Source organism: Ipomoea nil, unplaced genomic scaffold (genome assembly GCF_001879475.1).
Source record: "Ipomoea nil cultivar Tokyo-kokei standard unplaced genomic scaffold, Asagao_1.1 scaffold2761, whole genome shotgun sequence".
Classification (NCBI taxonomy): domain Eukaryota; kingdom Viridiplantae; phylum Streptophyta; class Magnoliopsida; order Solanales; family Convolvulaceae; genus Ipomoea; species Ipomoea nil.
In genome coordinates this window covers 2,743,337-2,763,510 of record NW_017619189.1, presented here as the reverse complement: position 1 = coordinate 2,763,510, position 20,174 = coordinate 2,743,337, and the positions used below count along the sequence as shown (strand labels likewise).

The window sequence follows — 20,174 nt, the reverse complement described above, 5'->3', positions numbered from 1 at the left end:
AAGATGAGTCTATTGTTTTATTTGTTGAATAATTATTTTTAATTTTAGATATAAATTGTTTAACAAGTTTATTTAAAAAAAAAAAAAATCATTATTGTTGTTGTTATTACCGTCGTCATCATTATCTACGATTTATCTAATCAAAATTTTAATTTGGTCAATTATGTCCAGTCCAAACAGTAATCAGACAAATAGTAGATAGCAAATCGATCAGCTTCTTTTACTAAAACGGGTAATTTTTGTTAATCTTATTTTTAAATTTTGATAAATAACGAAACACTGACAAGTTTAAAAAATAACTTTTGAAAGTAATTTGTCAGAGTTATTAGAGAGAACTTAAGCTTATGAAGAGGGGGTGAGGGGTGCAACCAGCATGCACGTAACAACAATCATTATATTGTAGATCATTATATTATATACATTATAAAATGAAATTTCATTTTTAATGTACTGAAAATTATTTTTAGATATATTACTATTCATCATTTGACGTGGACTTTTAGACAGCAGGGCATGGGTATATGCGGCCCCATGCTAGTCCATCTAACCCTAGTAAAACAAACGAGACCTTTGGCGTTGCTTTACCAAAACTAAAAAAAATTTGGACTCCTAAATTGGAAAATTGTATTACGCACAACGCACCAACTCTTTCGTCACCGACAAAATTTTACACTCTGGAATGCTCTTCGATCTGCTCACATGATCAAATCATTTGTCTATATTTACAAACCGTAAATAACAGACCGAATTAATTTCGATTTTTAATGTTTGACAGGCAACAATAATTGAAATAAAATTATATAAAGTTACAAGGACACATTTACACATGTCATGCAACCGACACCAATATCATGCTTTTTTACTACATACTCCGTATTTCAATAGGCCAAAGAATTAGGTAAATCACAGCCAGCTTCATAATTATTCATTAACAATGTGATTATTAAAATGGGTTGATTAATTAATGAAATTATATATATATATATATATATATATATATATATATATATATATATATATATATATATATATATATATATATATATATATATATATATATTGCTCATCACTAATAAAACATGAACAATTGTGTTAAATAAGACTCTTGATAGCCCATAGCAAATGATGTTAAGGACCAGAATTCTTCTCATATGAGAGGCCGAGTTTTCTTCCCTATCATCAAAATATTATTTTTTTAATTTCATTGTCTAAACATTTTCTCTCAATAACGGTGTTATCCATGATAGATTGTCTAGAGTTCAATCTTAACGCTCAATGTAATACCAATTTTATATGTAAAACTACAATCCAAAACTTTAGCTAATTAATTCTATATAACACCTCCAATTACTTGTAAATATAAAATTATAACTCATAGTAAATAGATAGGTATAGTAAGTGCCCACTTTATAGCAGGCACTAAGAACTTTACCCACGTTGAGGGGTTGTGACTTGTGAGGTGAGTTTAAAGGAGTGATAGAATTGAAATTTTAAATTTATACGTTTTAGAGTTTAATTTGTTAGTGTTAATTATCATTGATGAGGAGAGAAAATGTTAAGAGATAATATCTAAAATGATTTATTGATTATTTCATAATTTTCAAATTGGTCATCAACTATCAACTCATCTAAAATGGTCATTCAACTATATATGCAAAATTTTACTTATTTTAGTCCTCTATTACTTATACCTATGATTAAGTTGAGTAAATTTTTGCATAATTGATGACTATTTTTAGTGAATCATTAGTTGATAATCAATTTGAGAATTTTGACATAGTTGATGGACTATATTTGGTATTTCTTGTAAAAAATAATTAAGCAAATACCAATTTTGGTCTTACGAGTATTAGCAAAATGACGATTTTGGTCTACATGTTTAATTCCTACCAGTTTTCATCCACAACTATTGTTTTAGTACCAATTTTCATCAACGACTATTATTTTAGTACCAAAATTCATCACGCCGGTCGCCCCTCTATTTAAGACATGTCGAAATCTAAAAATTTTAAGGACATTTTCGTCATTTTCAACTTAAGATTCTAATTTGAGCATGAATAAAGGAATTTAAGCACTCAGATCGATCCCAATTCGCAGTTATTGTTCTCATCATACCTTAATTTGAGGAGGAGAACTGCGAATTGTGATAGATTTATGACTTAAATCTATTTATTTATGCTCAAATTGTGATCTTAATTTGAAAATAACAAAAATACCCTTAATAAATTTTATATTCCGACATGTTTTAAACGAAGGGGTGACCGGTGTGATGAATTTTGACACTAAAATAATAGTTGTGGATGAAAATTGGTACTAAAACAATAGTCGTGAATGAAAATTTATAAGAATTAAACATGTGGACCAAAACTGTATTTTACTAATACTCGCGGGACCAAAATTGGTATTTGCTCAAAAAAATTGAAGGTGACCAGTAACTTTAATGAACATCATTGGATACTCTTTGACTTGACTAATTGGCGGGTATTTTATCTTGTTGGAGTGTCTCCATATCAGCTCAGACAAGTGACTAAAATTTTAGCGACTATTAGTAAGAAATACACCCTTAATTTTTTTTATTTTTTTTTGAATGGGACTCGATTACAATGTTGTATCTGTTTATGTTCATATAACTTTCTCAACCTACTGAAGCACAAAGAATTAATGTCCCAACACTACGGTTCAAACCTAAGACCTCTTATTTAAGAAGTCATAACTATGTCGCTCGACCACAAGACCTTTGGCAAATACACCCTTAATTAAATCGCGTATTATTTGAAATGTTGGTCTAGCTAGGATTGGCCTTTCACAATGGATGGTGATGAAAATAATGGGTCCTTGGACTTGGGATCAATGTGTCTCATCAACAATCATGCATATATACCTGGTAATGTTCCAACCACAAATTGTAATATGTGGGCACAGGATATGTATATATAGTAGATGCAAAAACTAAGCACTACTAATGACAATGGAATTGATGTTTGATAATGCAATTAAGCACGTACTATATGTCAGAAATGACTCTTACTTTGTATTGATGTGATAAACTGGGCACAAGTGTCTAGCAAATTATACCATGCATTAGGATTTACCTTGCATTGTTGATACTGGTCCAAAAATAATTTTCAGATTATGTACCTGTAGTTAACCGTTTTTGTACTTGTAAACAAATTGAAGACATATCACTTGATAATTACAGACACATAACATGATAACTACAGACACATAACTATTAACTGCAGGTACAGAATATGCTAACTGCAGACACAACATGCTAACTAACATGCATCTTATGTGTCTGCATTTAATATATTCTGTACATGCAGTTAACAATTTATGTGTATGTAGTTATCATGTTATGTATCTGTAATTATCATGTTATGTATCTGTAATTATCATGTTATGTGCATTCAATTAGTTTACACGTACAGAAATTATTAACTGCAAGTACAGAATGTGTTAATTGTATACACATAATTTTTAGACTAAATTCACAATGTAATATAAACTCTGATCCATGGTATATCAATTAGAAGTCTCTATGTTGTTGGGAGCAATTTGATAGCATAACAATAACTAGTAGAGAACGGTTGTTGTTTAGCGGCAGTAATAACAATGACTAGGGTCTATCCTGATCCAAAATGATATTTAGATTATGTGATGTTAGTAATTTTTTTTTTGAATGTTAGTGACTCTATTACTAGGGGCGGAGGAGGATTTTATAGTGCGGGGGGCCAATTTCAGTTGAAGACTTAAAGTATTAAATCAAATATATTGATATCTAATTAACATATTTCAAAAATAATCATTACATTACAAATTCATTAAAGTTTAGAATTTTTTGAAGGTCATTAAAGTTTAGAATAAATCAATTATAATTGAATTTAGATTAAATTATTTTGTAATATGTTTTGTACGGTTGTAAGAATGAAAACGTTCTCGCATGTTTTAAAAGACTATTGATTATATCTTAAAAAATACCATCTTCATAACATAACATTGTTTTCCCAAATACATATACTACACAATTTTTACATTATTATTGTTAAATTAAATACAAAATTTATCACATAACCACAAATCTACATAATTAACCAAACAAATGCACCGTGATATCCATTATTTAGAATCAAACAAAACAACTATTTAAAATAAAAAATAGAATATACAACAAAAATTATCCAAACAAGTAGTTAGAAAAAAAAAAAAAAAACTTGAAATTATGCATAGATTTTAATAATAACAAATATCTTGTTATAGCGTATATGCCGCATATATGTCCAGAGAAAGAAACTAGTGGATAGGTTAAATGAGGTTTAATTTGAATGTGAATCAACAATATAGACAAGACATAATTTGAAATGGGAGAAAACTGGAAAAGTTGAGAAGATGAAAAAATTTATAACTTAGGTGTAAGATTAATTTAAGTGGGAGGGGGGGCCAAATATTTTGAAAGAACAATAAAATTTTAATATTCTATATAATAATAATTTTTTAAATTAATATTTTATATATATTAAAAAATTGGATTGGGGTGGGGTGGGGTGAGGGGGCCAAGGCCCCCCAAGGCACACACTTGCCTCCGCCACTGTCTATTACAGTGTAATATATGTTCATATTATGTGTTTATAGTTAGCAATTTAGCATATTATGTGTTTGAAGTTAACATATTATGTGCCTTCAATTCTTTTTACAATCACATAATTTATTAATTGAAAGCATATAATATGTTAATTGCAAACATATAATTTTTAAACTAAGATCTACAATGTAAGGCGAACTCTAGTACATGATATAACAATTTTGTTTAGGGTGTCAAGACCTTTATTTACAGTTATAAAGAATTGTATGGTTTACGCAATTTGTGTTAGGTCTGAATCAATTAATTAAAAATAAAAAAACAATTAATGCATCGATCTACTTCTTAATTAATATGTTTTCAGTCTCTTTATGGTGTCATTGTATTGGAACTATTTTGTAACTGATTTATGTCGCATCAGATAGTTAAATGAAAAATGCTAATTACTCTTTAATTTTATAATAACTCACAAAGCAGTCATATCATGATGTAAAATCATAGGCTTAGTTTTCCTTTTCAAAATTTAATTTTATTAGTCTTGGATTTTACCATTATATTGAGTGATTAGTTTGTGAGTGGTAAAATTGTAGGAGTGTAGAAGAAATGATTATAAAAAGTAAAATAAATGAAAAACAAATGTTTAATTTGACTGAACAATCAAAGAAATGAATATTAGAAGAAATAAACAATAAGCTAAGGTTCAAAAGTTGAAAAGAATTTAGTGTTGTAACTTGATGTTTCTTCGCATGGTTGATCTTCGGTGAAAGTTTTGTTGCACAATTCAAGATAAACAACAAGATGAGAAATAAAATTAAAACTGAAAGTTGATAGTACTCTTTTTTCAAAGTTGGATATCTGCAGGGACTTGGCGAACAAATATGCTAGATTGTCACTTGACCGAACCTTCTGAATAAGAATTTTACCACTCTTTTGGAGTTCATTGAAGGGATGTCAACGGGGCGGGGTGGGGGCGGGGGACGTTCCCCCATCCCCGCCCCCGACTTTTTTCTCATTCCCCGTCCCCGTCCCCATCCCCCGCCGGGGAATGAAAAACTCCCCCCATCCCCACGGGGATTATTCAGGGACGGGGAATCCCCACCCCATTAATAAGTTATAAAAAAAATTAAAAATTAAACATTCATAAACATTTAAATAAATAACGTATATATATTCATCCCCAATTTAAAATAGTATTCAATATTTTACAATTAAACATGTTATTTAAATTGCATTTGATATGCATGACAAACAATGACAAGAATACTTCTAAAATTATATATATTGTATACAAATTACAAAGTAATACATATGTGTGTGTACTCCCCATACATACATACATACATCGGGGACGGGGCGGGGCGGGGAGAGTACTCCCCATCCCCGTCCCCGTCCCCGACGGGGAATTAAAAATTGCCCCCATCCCCTATTTCTATCCCCATCCCCGTCCCCATAGAGGCGGGGAATCGGGTTCCCCGTCGGGTGCTGGTACAATTGACATCCCTAGTTCATTGGATAAAAGAACTTAGGTGCAATGTGCTTTGTAAGGTTTCCCTTAGTGTACCATTACTCATCTGTGCAACACATGTCGCGTTGTCCTCATACAGGATAATAGGAATATCATCTTTGCTCTCTATACTGCACGAGCTATTGATATGATGTATCAGCGACCTCAACCATACACAATCTCGATCGTGAAGCCTCATATAGGTCAATAATCTCTAAGTGATTAGAGAAGGTAATTAGGGTCTATTTAGCATATCTCCACGAAATAGTCGTATTTTCACAAATAAAAACATAACTAGTCTGAGATTTGACATTATAGAGATCAAACATATAGCCAGCATCTGACAAACTATGCATACATCACATGCTTAATATGCACACATGACTAATTATACATACAACATATACTCCATATGCACACACGAATTTTGAATTCTCCAAATTAATCTCATGCATAGATCTGTTCTTTTTGCAAACTAGCACCAATAACCTTAGCTTATGCACATGAGACACTACTAACAAAAAAGAAGCAGATCTCTTATCTAATACCCTACCAGCTACAATAAGTATTTAGATAATTGTTTTTAAAAAAGTACAAATTAAACATTAATTTTTATGCTATTTATAATGAACTTATCCTATATTATCTTGCATTGATATACTTTGAATTACTTATTTATATATAAGTATTGGATATCAAATCAGTCGCGTAATGTGTGTGTAAAACTAGTTTTACTATAAGTTTGAAGTACAAATTAAATTTAAAGCCTTTCACCATTTTTGAGACAAATGGAAAAGGTAAATAATGAGATGTATTCTCAATTGGCTTATTGGTTCCTACATACTTTGTCATTTTTACTCTTTGAGAGTAAAAAATGAAAATCTACATCTCTATTCAGTTCCTTTGCTTGTGTAAAATAATAGTGACCTTGTGTATATATATATATAGATAAATAATGCAGCGATTATACATACACATTGTTTGTTTGTGTGTGTCAGCTTCAACTTTTGTGTTAAGCGGAGGAGGAGGAGGAAGAAGAATAGAAGAATGACGGTGAAAGATCAGAAAGGCGGCGGCGGCGACCGGAAGATGTTTGTGGGTGTTGTGTGGAACTGCGCGGCGGAGTTGAAGCTTTTGCTCACTGCTCTCCTCTTCCTCTTTTGCATCATCACCGTTCTTCAGTTCATTCCTTCTCCGCTCTCTCTTTCCACCGCCGATCTCCGCAACTGCCTCTCCAAACCCGCCGCCGTGAAAACTAACTTACCGGTCTTGAATGCCGCCTCGCTTCCGACGCCTCTGCAGCGGGACAGAGCCCTGGGGAACGGCGCCGTCAAACGGGGTTTCACCGGCATTGGCTCCGCCGCCTACACCTTCATTCTCATGTCGGCGTACCGCGGCGGCTACAACACGTTTGCCGTAATGGGTTTAGCCTCAAAGCCTCTCCATGTTTTCGGAACTCCGAGTTACCGGTGTGAGTGGGTCCCGGCGGGTGAATCCGAAGATTCCGTTTTCACCCCCGGCCAGAGAATCCTCCCAGACTGGGGATACGGCCGCGTGTACACGGTGGTGGTGGTGAATTGCACATTCCCTGTTCCGGTCGGCGACGCCGACCACGGCGGCAAACTCCTAATCCACGCCGCCACCAACGGCGGAGGCGATTCCATCTTCAACATCACCGATACATTCGAGGCATTAATCGAATCCCCCGGAGATTTCGAAAATTTTAGCTCTGTGTTCAAATCTCCGCCCAAATACGACTACTTGTACTGTGGATCGCCCATCTACGGCGATTTGAGTCCACAGAGGATACGAGAATGGGTAGCCTACCATGTCCGATTATTCGGCGAGAAGTCACATTTCGTGATCTACGACGCCGGCGGTGCCCACCCGGCGGTAATGGAGGTTCTCCGGCCGTGGATGGAGAAGGGCTACGTCACATTACAAGACGTCAAGGAAGAAGAGCGATTCGACGGGTATTACCATAACCAATTCCTAATCGTAAACGATTGTCTTCACAGATACAAATTCCAGGCGAAATGGATGTTCTTCTTCGACGTCGACGAGTTCATCTTCATCCCCAAGAAAAACACGCTCAAATCCGTCGTGGATTCCCTCTCCCCTTTCACCCAGTTCACGATCGAGCAAATGCCGATGTCCAATAAGCTCTGCCTCAGGGAAGACGCCGGGAAAACTCACCGGAAATGGGGGTTCGAGAAGCTGGTGTTCAAGGACTCCAAGACCGGGATCCGGCGGGACCGGAAGTACGCGGTGCAGCCGAGGAATGTGGCCGCCACCGGGGTCCACATGTCGGAGAACGCCGCCGGGAACACCACCCACAAGACGGAGGGGCGCATCATGTATTACCATTACCACGGCACCATCGCCCAGCGCCGGGAGCCGTGCCGCCAGCTCGTCAACGACACGCGTCTCGCCGTTGACGGAATCTCCTACGTTGTGGACCCCACGATGCGTGACGTCGCCGGAGCCGTGAAAAGATTCGAACTCAAGACCATCGGACCCGTGCTACAAAGAACTCGCCAATAATAATAATTAAATTAAATAATGTTAATAATTAGTGCAGTAATTATAATTATTATCTCTATTTTTTTTCCTTCTTTAAAAAAAAAAAAACTATTTATTTCAGTTTCATGCACTCCAATTCCATTTACACCTTTCATTACTCGTATTTATTAGTGTATCACTTTTTTTTTTCGTTTATTTTTAAAATAAATAATATAATATAAGTGGGTATAGATTAATAGATACAGCAGCAGTCATGAGCTCACAGCCTTGTCTTCTTTTAATTATTATAATAAAAAATAATCTAGGATATTTTATGTATATTTTGTCATATTTAATAATTGTGCATATTATATTTCCTGTTTTTTTTTTAAATATAATTTTCATCATTTATTTATATATATATTTTGCTTGCTAGCTGGATTGATTTATGTTGTCGGTGACAATGGCTACCAACCCTCATCATTTCTTACCATTCCCCACAATAAAGACTAAAGTTTATTGGGTAAAAGAGGGGACACTTCATATTCTTTAATTTCTAGAAAATTTATTGTATATAATAAATTATAATTATTAAATGGTATCATGTATGCTATTTAGAATCAATTGTTATACAGTGAATCATGATTCGCACATCGCTATGTGAATTATGATCGTCGAATGAAATTGTATTAAAATTAAAATAATACTTTAATGTTATTATAATGAAACTAGTGTGTGAAAAATGAAATTAAAAGACAAAGTATATTATTATAAAATAAAATTGTAGTATAATTAAAATGATAATTTATCTGGCAGCTTTATAAGACTAGTCACTAGTACTCAAGAAATGCTGAATTATCTATTAGAGATTTCCTTTAAAAAAAAAATCTACTAGAGATTTTAAACTATCCAAAATTGGAAAATAATAAAGAAATTCCAAGTGTTGACCTCTCTGCACGCATATGTATTCATGATTAGTTGGAGCTTTAGACCCTCCAAAAAAGCTATAAATACTCTATAAATAAAAGAAAGAATAATATTTTTCTTTATTCTTCTTTTTTACTTTTTAATTTTACAAGTGTTTTTTTTTAATTGTAATTTTCTTTAATCGCTTTTTATTTTTAGAAAATTGTTGAATAGTTGAATGATTGAATATTCTTTGTGTAAGGTAGCCTGGTAGGTATATGGCTCATATACAACCGACAATATATGCAATGGCATCCATATTTTTAAAAGTTGTTTTGTTGTATATATTGTTAATGTTTACTGTCAATTAAGTAACTAAAAATTTACCTACAAAATGAAAAATGCAACAAAATTAAATATCCATAACTATTAGTATAGATCAATACAATAACTAGGGCTGTTAACGAACCGAACATAAACGAACGGAGGTTGTTCGTGTTCGTTTGTTAAGGAATTTGGAGTGTTCGTGTTCGTGTTCGTGTTCGTTTGTTAAGGTTTTTGAAAATCATGTTCGTGTTCGTTTGTTAAGTGTTCGTTAGTTTTTGTTAACGTCCGCGAACATGTTCACGAACGTGTTCGTTAACGTTAACGAACATGTTCGCGAACGTGTTTGTTAACGTTAACGAACATGTTCGCGAACGTGTTTGTTAACGTTCGTGAACACATTCGCAAACGTGTTCGTTAACGTTGACAAACACGTTCACAAACATGTTCATTAACAAGTACATTCACGAACATATTCAATTACGTTCATGAATATTAATAAACAAACATCTGCACATGTTCATGATCATAATTCGTTCATGAACAATAAATAATATACGTTCACGAACAATAATCAAACAAACAACACAACTACAAAACTAATATAATATAATATAATATAATATATGTTTGTGAACATGTTCGCGAACATTATTAAACGAACACAAACGAGTTTGTTCATGAACATTATTAAACGAGCTTGTTCACGAACATTAGTAAACGAACACAAACGAGCTTGTTCACGATCTCTTATACTAAAAAAAAAACTGTTTCACAATATACTCAAAATATATTATATAATGCCATCTAAAGAGATATTATTTTAGACGTTATATATATAGTATATTTTGTTATATATGTTATGACTTGGGTACGATAAAGTCTAATAGTTCAAGAATTTAATTACTATTAGAAAAGTTAATATCGCTATACTACCATCTAAACAAATTATAATTTTCTACTTATAGATCAGTTGGAGAAAGAGATCAAAATTACATATGGAAAATCCCCTATATATTCCCTATATATTCTTAATTAACAATTTTTTTTTACCACTAAAAGAATTGAAGTCCAGAAACATTTGATAGCAATGATGGACATGGTTGTTGAAAATTTTCAATAACTATGTTTTTTTTTTTTTTTTTTGTTAACTTTCAATTATTGGTGGTTAGATATTTGAGAACGAACATCTTAGGTACATATCTATCTAAATTTTTTAACTATCTTTATTGGTGCAAACGGTTACAAGTCACTTTTGATCGTTGGCCTAAAATATCAATAATTTTTTAATCTTCAAAGTTATTAAAAATATGATTTCCAGTTACAAATCTTAAACTTTCAAATTTCAATCATTTTCAATAATGTTTAAAAATATAACTTTTTTTTTTCATAGGAAAGGAAATACCCGATAAGTACAGAGAGTACATTTAGGAAGCATTTACAAGACGCCAATGAGGCAAACCGACGCAATCATCATCTAGAATGCCTAGAATCTCATCTGGTGGTGACGAAAAATCATGCAAACCTTTGGGATAACTTCTGGACGATCGTACCATGAAGCCTGTTGATGAAGCTCGTAATCTACATGGCATTTGTTTCAAACACCACTTTTTTGAAACCCATATAGACAGCAAGTTGGATACCTTTTAGTAAGGACAAAAGTGATTGTAGTTTAGTGGTAAGAATTTCACGTTGTGGCTGTGGAAACTTGGGCTTGAATCCTAGCAACCACATTAAAATATTTAACTTTTCTTATAGTAAAATTCTTTAGTTAAATCATTTATACTAATATTTTGCATTACATATTATTGTGACATTACACTATCATCATCATCATTATTATTACTTCGTATGTCTCATTTTATCTGTCATACTTATTATTCATTAATCAAATCAACTCTTTCTTCTTTGCTTATTTCTATTAACATTTTTTTTTTATAATTTTTAAATTGAATTTTATGCGTTTAATACACTTTTATTGTAGTTTTAAATATATAAATTTTACACGTACATTATCTTTATACTTCATATTATGAAAAATTAAATTGTAATTAATTTCAGTCGAGCATCATTAATCGAACTCGACATATAAATTGGACGAAAGGAATATTATTATTATTATTATTATTATTATTATTATTATTATGCATGCGTATTAAACCAACGGGTGGCAAGATTTGTCGGTATGAAGACGAAAGCGACTATTGATATAATGATATGGCTGCAAGTCGGAAATTAAGATGACGCGTGTCGACTGTCGACATAGACGGATGGACACCTTATTTTTTAATTCTCAACCTTAGATTATTGTTTTGGGTGACAAAGAGAATACAGTCATTACTATATGAAGTGTATTAAGTAAATCTCATTTTTATTTATATAATAAGAGAAAATTTTAATTTTGGTCACACGATTATAGGAGTTTTGTTAATTTCAGCACTTAACTTATAAAAGTGTCGATTTAGTATTTTGAGTATGTAATTTTTGTCAATTTTGATCACTCTGGCCAAATTGTCGGTCAAATTTGACCGAAAAAATTTAATCCAACATTTAGTCTAAAATCTTGCGGACAAAATGGTCTTTTCTATCATTTCTCCTAATTAGTGTTGACCGAGGGACGTGTCGGTAACTGAGGGAAACCGAAATTACATCTACGCCGTCGGTGATTGCCTGGCCATGCCAGTGATGAGGTTGGAAGTAACGTTTCCTTCATCCCAGTTGACCTTGTACACCGCCACACGAGTGCGCAGCCACTCCTTTCGCCGTCCCCGGCGCATAGACGAAGTAGGAAACACTGTCAACGAAAAATTGAAATATGTTCCTTCTTTGCAACATAATGTTGTTGCTGGGAATCGAACCTGAATTTTTTTTTTTTAAGAAGAGACGCGCGTTTTTAATAAAACGACTTCATTTTTGCATCAGTATGCACCATGCATGGTGCATACGGATGCACGGCATAATTTGCCCCTTTGAGAGAGCTTAAACTCTTCAATTTCTTGATATTCCCCTTAAAAGCCCAAACTTAGTAGGAACAATCGTTATGATTGCCATGGAACCGTGTTCACCATTCATGGTGCACACGGTCCCAACGGTGTTAGTGTACCGTTATTTTTTTTTTTTTCCCTTAATTAATCGCGTGACTTTTCTTCTTTATTTTTACATTTCGCAGTTTCACTTTAATTTGAGGTGAGCAATGATTTCGGACATTCATAAATTATGAATCCATGCTTGCACATTCACTTTGGAACCATGCCTACACATTCCCGTCCGAAACCATGACTACTCCTCTGTAGCGCAAGCTTCTTCAACATTCATAAATTATGAATTTTCTGTTATGAGATTATGAATTTTCAGTAAATTCATAATCTCATAACAGAAAATTCATAATCTGACTAAACACGCGCCGTTAACACCACATTCGCGATTTTTACCTAGTAGGAATCTCCACAAAGTTAAAAACATTAAAAAATTGTTTATTTTCTATCATTAATTTTTTAATTTTCATCCTTATATCTCGAGTTAACTTCGACTTCAGCCATTTGACTATTACTCATTTTCAATTCTAATCATTGACTTTTAAAGTTATTAAATTTAGTCATTGAGTATTGAACCATTTTCAATTGTAATCCAATGTAAGCTTTTCCCTATGTGAATATTAAAATTGAAGCTGAAATTATGATTGTTAGCATCAGAAAATTAAGGCTTTGTTTCTTGCATGTAAGAAAAACTGGTGCAATGGTAATAACTTTCTAATTTTACTCTCAATTTTAACAGTTTACAAAAAAAAAAAAAAAAAAAAAAAAAAAAAAAAAAAAAACCTATAGTGAATTACAATTGAAAATGATTCAATACTTAATGACTAAATCTGATAGCTTTACACATTAGGGGCTAAAATTAAAAATGACGTCAGATGAATAAGTCTGAAATTAACTCTTATTTTTATATATATCTCCTAAAGTTATTATTTTTATCTTTGCAATTCTTTCACACTTTCAGAAGTAGATCCTACCACTATATCAACATATTTGCAATTCAGTATAAATTTGTCTACATCTTATACTTTTACCTCACTTTCAAAATAATAATAATAATAATAATATTCAAATTTATTATTAAAAAGAAAAGAAATACGTATTGATATTTTGATAATTTCCTGCACCAAGTTTATTTATGTGGTCATTAAGTGCTGGTATGTAGTGCACTTAGCAGTGATCTGTGATCAAAGTGCTAATATGTGAAAGTACGATATGTAAACCATCAAGCATATCTAAGTGAACCACCCCTGCTACACTTAGGAGTGATATAATGTGCTTGAGTGGTCTATGATGCACTGATGAGTAATCTATAGTGCACTTATGAGTGTCTTGTGGTACACATGGGAATAAATGTACCACTAAGCAGCCGTGCACTCTCATCCCTTAAGAGAGGTGGAGAGGTGTCTCTTAAAGTTAGGACCTGCCCAAGACACCTCATGGTGTGACCAAAAAATGCACCACCAAGCATATATAAATGCACCAAGTTTTTTTTTAGCACAAAGAGTTACTCCACTGCGGTTCAAACCCACAACCTCCCATATGAAATAACAAATTGGTACCACTAGACTACAAGGTCATTGGCGGCTCGAGTACATTTTAATTAAAAAACTTTTATTTTAGTTGATTTTACAATTATATAGTAAAATTTCAATTAAGACAAAATACAGTACTATCTAATCTTTCATTTCGGTGTTTCTAATTAAAAATTCAACTAGGGACGGACAAACACTATCCAAATTCAGCCCTAAAACCCGTTTCCCAACAAATCTAATACTCCGTATAATGCAATCATAATTTGCAAAGAGGTGAGATGGAACTGATTCCCGGGCACAAAGCCCGGCAGTTTTCGTGGGTGGCTTCATAGATAGATTGGTAAGCCTCCCCCAGGTTTCACCAACTCTCCCTCTGCTTCTCAATTCTAAATTGTCGGTTATATTGTTTATTTGTATAAAATATATAGAAATATTATAAAATGTCATGTTGTACCTGATACAAACACGCTAATGTAACAAATTGTATTCGATACTGTCAATGTTAATACTCACCACACCTGCGTAATTGTATCAACTACAACACTGACACAGCGCATCAGAAAAGTTTTCATAATTTATGCCCCTGGTGTAAATGTTGCTCCTCAATTTTCAAAACGTGACATATATTGCCCCTCTCCTAATAGGAAGAAGAAGAAGCATTGTTGGCAGAAGGAGAACAAATGAAGAAAGAAAAATGGAAGAAAAAAATGTGATCTTTGAACATAAAAAACAGAAAGTAACCACATTTACCCCACTAATAATTCAGGAGAGGGACAACATATGTCATGTTTTGAAAATTGAGGAGTAACATTTATATCACTAATAATTCAAGTGTGACATTGATAATTGACATATTTGTGAATGACATAAATTACAATTTTCCCTTTTCACATATGTATGTTGGAACAAATCCCTTCATAATTAGAAATGTGAGTAATAATATATGTAAAATATAAGAAGAGGCACATGAAAGCATGTGGCAAAGAATGATGTACATACAACCACAAATTATGTCTGTGGGGTAGACCATTCAGCAGGAAACAAGGAATACAACATGTCATTAATAATGCAGTTCAATAATTACAGTGAGTTTACTGTAAAATGGGTAAGTTTACTTTGAAACCAGATTCCTACTCAACAAGTATGGTACAAATTCACAATCTATGCTCATCACCTTGGGATTCTATTAATTGTAGGAAAGCAGTTCATCACAGTCAAGCCACTGGCATACTGTAAATCTATGAAAGAAGCTTGGTTGCCCATAAAACAGCTCAAACAAAAGACAAGTTTCATGTTCCCAGTCTATAAGTCACAATATCCTCGGGTATTTCATGTTTGTTTTCCTTTCCATCAAGGAACCACAGAAACAAGTTATACAATGCCAAAATGTATACAAACTCGAGTTATAAAGTGTTATTCATTACGTATCAAGAATTTCACTCACAATAGATCATGCAATGTACAAACTCGAGTGTAACTTACCTCCTCCCATGGTTTAACACGGACTACTATATATCTGAGACGGAGGATGATATGTGGGCAGTGACAATGTGATACTGGTGAACATTTACTGCAATGAATTGTAAAATAAAATCAACACTACCGAGATTCCAATTATTACTGGAAATGCAGTGACCAAATATAGAGCTCCATATCCCTGCATCAGAATATCATTTTGTCAAATCCACAGCCACAAAGAATTGTATTATAAGTGCATTCGGCACATGAATTTATTTCACCTAGAACACAAAATAGGGGGGGGGGGGGGGGGGGGGGGGTGGGAGAGGAAAATGAAAAAGAACTGGACTTGTCCAACAAATGAAAATAAAACCACTGGACTTGTCCAACAAATGAAAATAAAACCAGGATTTAAGCAAGAATGATTGTTCAATTTCAGGCAAAGATGTTACCAATGAGGATAAATATAAAATAATAGATCTGTATATTTGCTAGCATACTAACAGCTTAAGCTTAAGCTTTTAGTAGAGGTGAAACACGTCAATAGTTATAGTGTTTCCCAGCATTTTCAAAAATGGAACGTAAATTAACAGAAGCACTATCGAAAAAATAAATTGAAATCTTTTATAAGCTACAGATCAGAGGGATTTGCTGGACTAACAACAGCTGGAGGCACTTCCGTGTCATTGCCCTCATCATCTTCCCCTATCTCCGCTGCTGAATCCCAATCAATTTTGAGCCTCTTAGCAGCTGCTTTTAGATCAACACCAGTGTCTGTGGTTCTTGCATACAGGGATTTGCTAGGCGTCTGTTTCTTTGGGGCTTCAGTCTAATGGAAAAGCATGAATAATGTAAGCAAATGTGCACACAAGCTTGAGTATAAATCATCTACATATTGATACAACACTCCAGAATAAGGGGAATATTTTCTGAAGATCTATTTTATATTTATGCATTTAGTTTTAGAAGGAAATGCAAATGCATCCATCCTCTCTTAGGAATAACATTTTAGCTCCACCTCACCATCAGAACAGAGCTAACCCAAAAGACACTTACACGTAAGAAATAATAAATGATGATTCCATATGCTTTAAAGTCACAGAAATACCTCCAAATTAGGCCATGAACTCAATTCTTCTGCCAGCATCTGAAGAGCAAGACGATCTTCAGGAATCTTGCCTTCATTTATCTTCAAAAATGGCAAAAAAATCTATTCAAATCATCAAGAAATACATGCATTGACAATGTGCAAACACACTCTTGTATTCTAGTGTGTGTATTAACACAGAGTTTGTGGTGTACAATGTTACTTCAAATAACACCAAGCACACAATCAAAAACTTTTGCAGAAGCAATTCATTGTGAACTTTTAACAACTTAATGAAACTACAAAAATCTATATATATGTTCTAACGGAATTGCATTGAAAACCACAATTATTCACCTTAAAAATAAAAATATGGTGTCTCTTGCAAATAATTTAAACAAAATTATTGAAAACTATTGCAATCTAGTTCCCCAGGGAACAGCTATTAGTACAAGCTTTCAAACTTTTTAGCTTAATCAACAGCAAAACTTCATAGATATTGACCTTTGCTTTAAAATTTATTTTCCCCTTGTGCTTGAATAAAAGTTTATTTCTCACATAAGGAAATAATGTTATCCGTTTTGAGTTCAATAGATGATCCTGTAGGCATAAATATTTTGTGAAGGCATAGTGGTATTGCACAAGGAGATCAAAATTCAATTCCAAAGTAACTACTTCCATATGTACAGAACAGTCACCTCATTGAAGAACATATATCCCAGTATTTGGAATGAGGCCGAACCCTTATTTGTCTTTAAAGAACATGCATCTCAATCGTTTTGAATTTTATTCCTTTCTACTCTTCTTTTAAGGCTATTTATATGCTCAACACACAATTCCTTTTAAATTGAACATATTTTTGCTTTGAATTTAAAAATTAATCACAATCACAAATTCAAAATCTAAACATCACAATTTTGATGGCAAATTATTTTTAAGTTCGAAAAACATAGAATATCACCAGCTTTCATAAAATAATAATAATAACAACAATAATTCAAATATTGAAATATCCATTCTCTGTTTGAATATAATCCAAACAAATAACAATGAATAACTCAAAGAGGCTCAAATGTCCTTTGCACTCAATTATATTATTAATATTTGTATAAAAAACCAATGTGGGCCCTAAAGAAAATATCTTGTTTTAGCTGTGCAATAAATAAATTGCGTGGTAGCTATTATAAGTGTTGTTTAACTGAAATACTAATAGAGACTCGAGGTGTGTGTGTGTAACTGTGTATTAAGAATGGAATATATTTGACTAGTAAGAATACACTGTTAATTAAGACTGACAATTTTGTTACACTAAAACAGCAATACCCTAATTTTGGTGGAGCCAATAATGAACTGCTTTAATCAGTGTGTAATATATTATATAATATTGTGATATTTGCATATAATGATGGAGAATAAGGATGGGCTCTTAACCTTTAAAGGTTAGACACAGGCCTCTCAGACAATATCCATCGCGTCTAAAGATTCAAACATATTCTGGAACTATTATGCATAGTTATTTATGTCTCATCATCCATTCATCCACTAACTAGCACTTTACGCTAAATGTATCTTCATATTTTAATATTGTATTATTTCATTTGCTAAAGAGAAAATCATCACTCGGTCAGGACATAATATTTCATCTGGTACTTGTTCTAGACGTGCTAATTGATCCATATTTAACAATTAACTGGATACTCAATAAGTTTCTATAAACTAAGATCACATTTCTGATCTGGGCTATGCTTGCAAAACCCAATTGTTAATTTCCAGGAAACATATGCAGCTTCAAAATGCTCCATATGACTATTAGTATGCTTAGCAGGAAAACAGGAGTATACTTACTTCTTCAAGAGCAGCAGCCAAGTCCTCTCTGGTTGGAGCATTCTCATCATCAATGCCAAGCAGCCGTTTCCGCTCTACATCCCTGGGGTCTTCAATCATTATAGTCAATTTAACCTGCAATTAACCAAAGAAACAATAATGCAACTCAGTTAGGCAGTTCAGCAAGAAAAAGATGAGGGGTTTCCAGCTCTTTTTAAAATTTTAAAATCCTTGTTAAAAATCAGTAATGTTAGAAACAAAGCTATCAGAGTTTGAAGCAACCCAACTCAGGACTGGCATTAGAACTCAAATTGCAGTGACTGGCCAAATTTAAGTATAAGACAATTTGGCAGGTGATTAAGTTTAACAATTGCACAGTCAAGTATATACAGAACCTAAATCATTTTATTGCGAAATAGTAAATAGGAACAGAAAGAGAAAGACAGAGATAATTGACACACCTCACCAAACACCATATCCCTATTCTTCCTGAGCAGCTCCAAAACCTAAAACCAGAAAACAATTAAATGCTCCAGAAAGCTTCAGAGATTGCTAACAACAATAATAAGTCATAAACAGAAAGAGAATGAAGGAGATTAATGCGGTCAAGTACTCTTTTGACTTGGGAGACGTATTCAAGGGCTTGGGGATCCGAGACCTCCACATCTTCATCGTACGCTCCTTTCTCTTGGGTGGCAGTGGCGGATGAGGTAGAAGTGCTGGCTTCCTCCTCGTTGCTGGCATAAACGGGTGCTAAAGTGCGCCTGCTTCTCCTCCTCCTGCTACCGTGGTTTGATAAGCTCAGAGGATTGAAGGACAAGGAGAGGTTGCGGAAAGAGCAGTTGATGGAGTAGCGTGAGGTAGATGATGATAAGGTCACGACATGGGGGAGTGGAAGCTGGAGGAGATGAGAAGCCATGGCCGACTACAAAAGCATCGCTTTGGTGTTTGTAGAAATTACTGAGAGAGTGAGAAGAAGAAAGGAGATGAAAGAAATCTAGAAAGCGAGACTGAGAGTAGGAGTGAGTGGTGAAGCTTGGGGCAGGTGTCAGAGACCAGAATTTCACCTTGGATATGGCGCCACGTCACCCAAAGTGCATAGATTACTCCCATTTTTTACTCCTACGTGGCTTTGTTACGATTGTTGCATTAAAAAACAAAATAACAATTTTCATTCTTCTTCTAAATAAGCCTAATTTCTAATTTAGACGGATTATATCCTAGAGCACATAAACTCATCTTCAAGTCCATGACAATGTAAATCAAATCAAGAGATCAAGAGGTGGAGTGTTATGCCTCTAAAGTTGTGAAATGGTTTAGAGCATCCATATCAACTCTTGATTTTTACAGTTTTTGAAGTGTTATTAGAAAAGAGAGATAAGGACAAGAAAAAAAAAAAAAAAAAAGGCTACCATCAAATTTA

The 20,174-nt window shown here is 33.6% G+C and overlaps 2 protein-coding genes across 2 annotated transcripts; one reads left to right on the top strand and one right to left on the bottom strand.

Moving 5' to 3' along the window:
* Positions 1–7,031: 7,031 nt before the first annotated feature.
* LOC109156955 (galactan beta-1,4-galactosyltransferase GALS3-like) lies at positions 7,032–8,843 on the top strand. Its single transcript, XM_019304837.1, has one exon. It carries the CDS (start codon positions 7,131–7,133, stop codon positions 8,625–8,627), a length of 1,497 nt encoding a protein of 498 aa, XP_019160382.1. The 5' UTR covers positions 7,032–7,130; the 3' UTR covers positions 8,628–8,843.
* A 6,645-nt stretch (positions 8,844–15,488) lies between these two features.
* LOC109157172 (ycf3-interacting protein 1, chloroplastic) lies at positions 15,489–19,784 on the bottom strand. The gene is made up of 6 exons (XM_019305092.1): positions 19,365–19,784; positions 19,213–19,257; positions 18,773–18,886; positions 16,949–17,029; positions 16,502–16,669; positions 15,489–16,039 (listed from the first exon to the last, which is right to left on the bottom strand). The coding sequence occupies exons 1-6, from the start codon at positions 19,668–19,670 to the stop codon at positions 15,950–15,952; spliced, it is 804 nt and encodes a 267-aa protein (XP_019160637.1). The 5' UTR covers positions 19,671–19,784; the 3' UTR covers positions 15,489–15,949.
* Between the last annotated feature and the right edge of the window lie 390 nt (positions 19,785–20,174).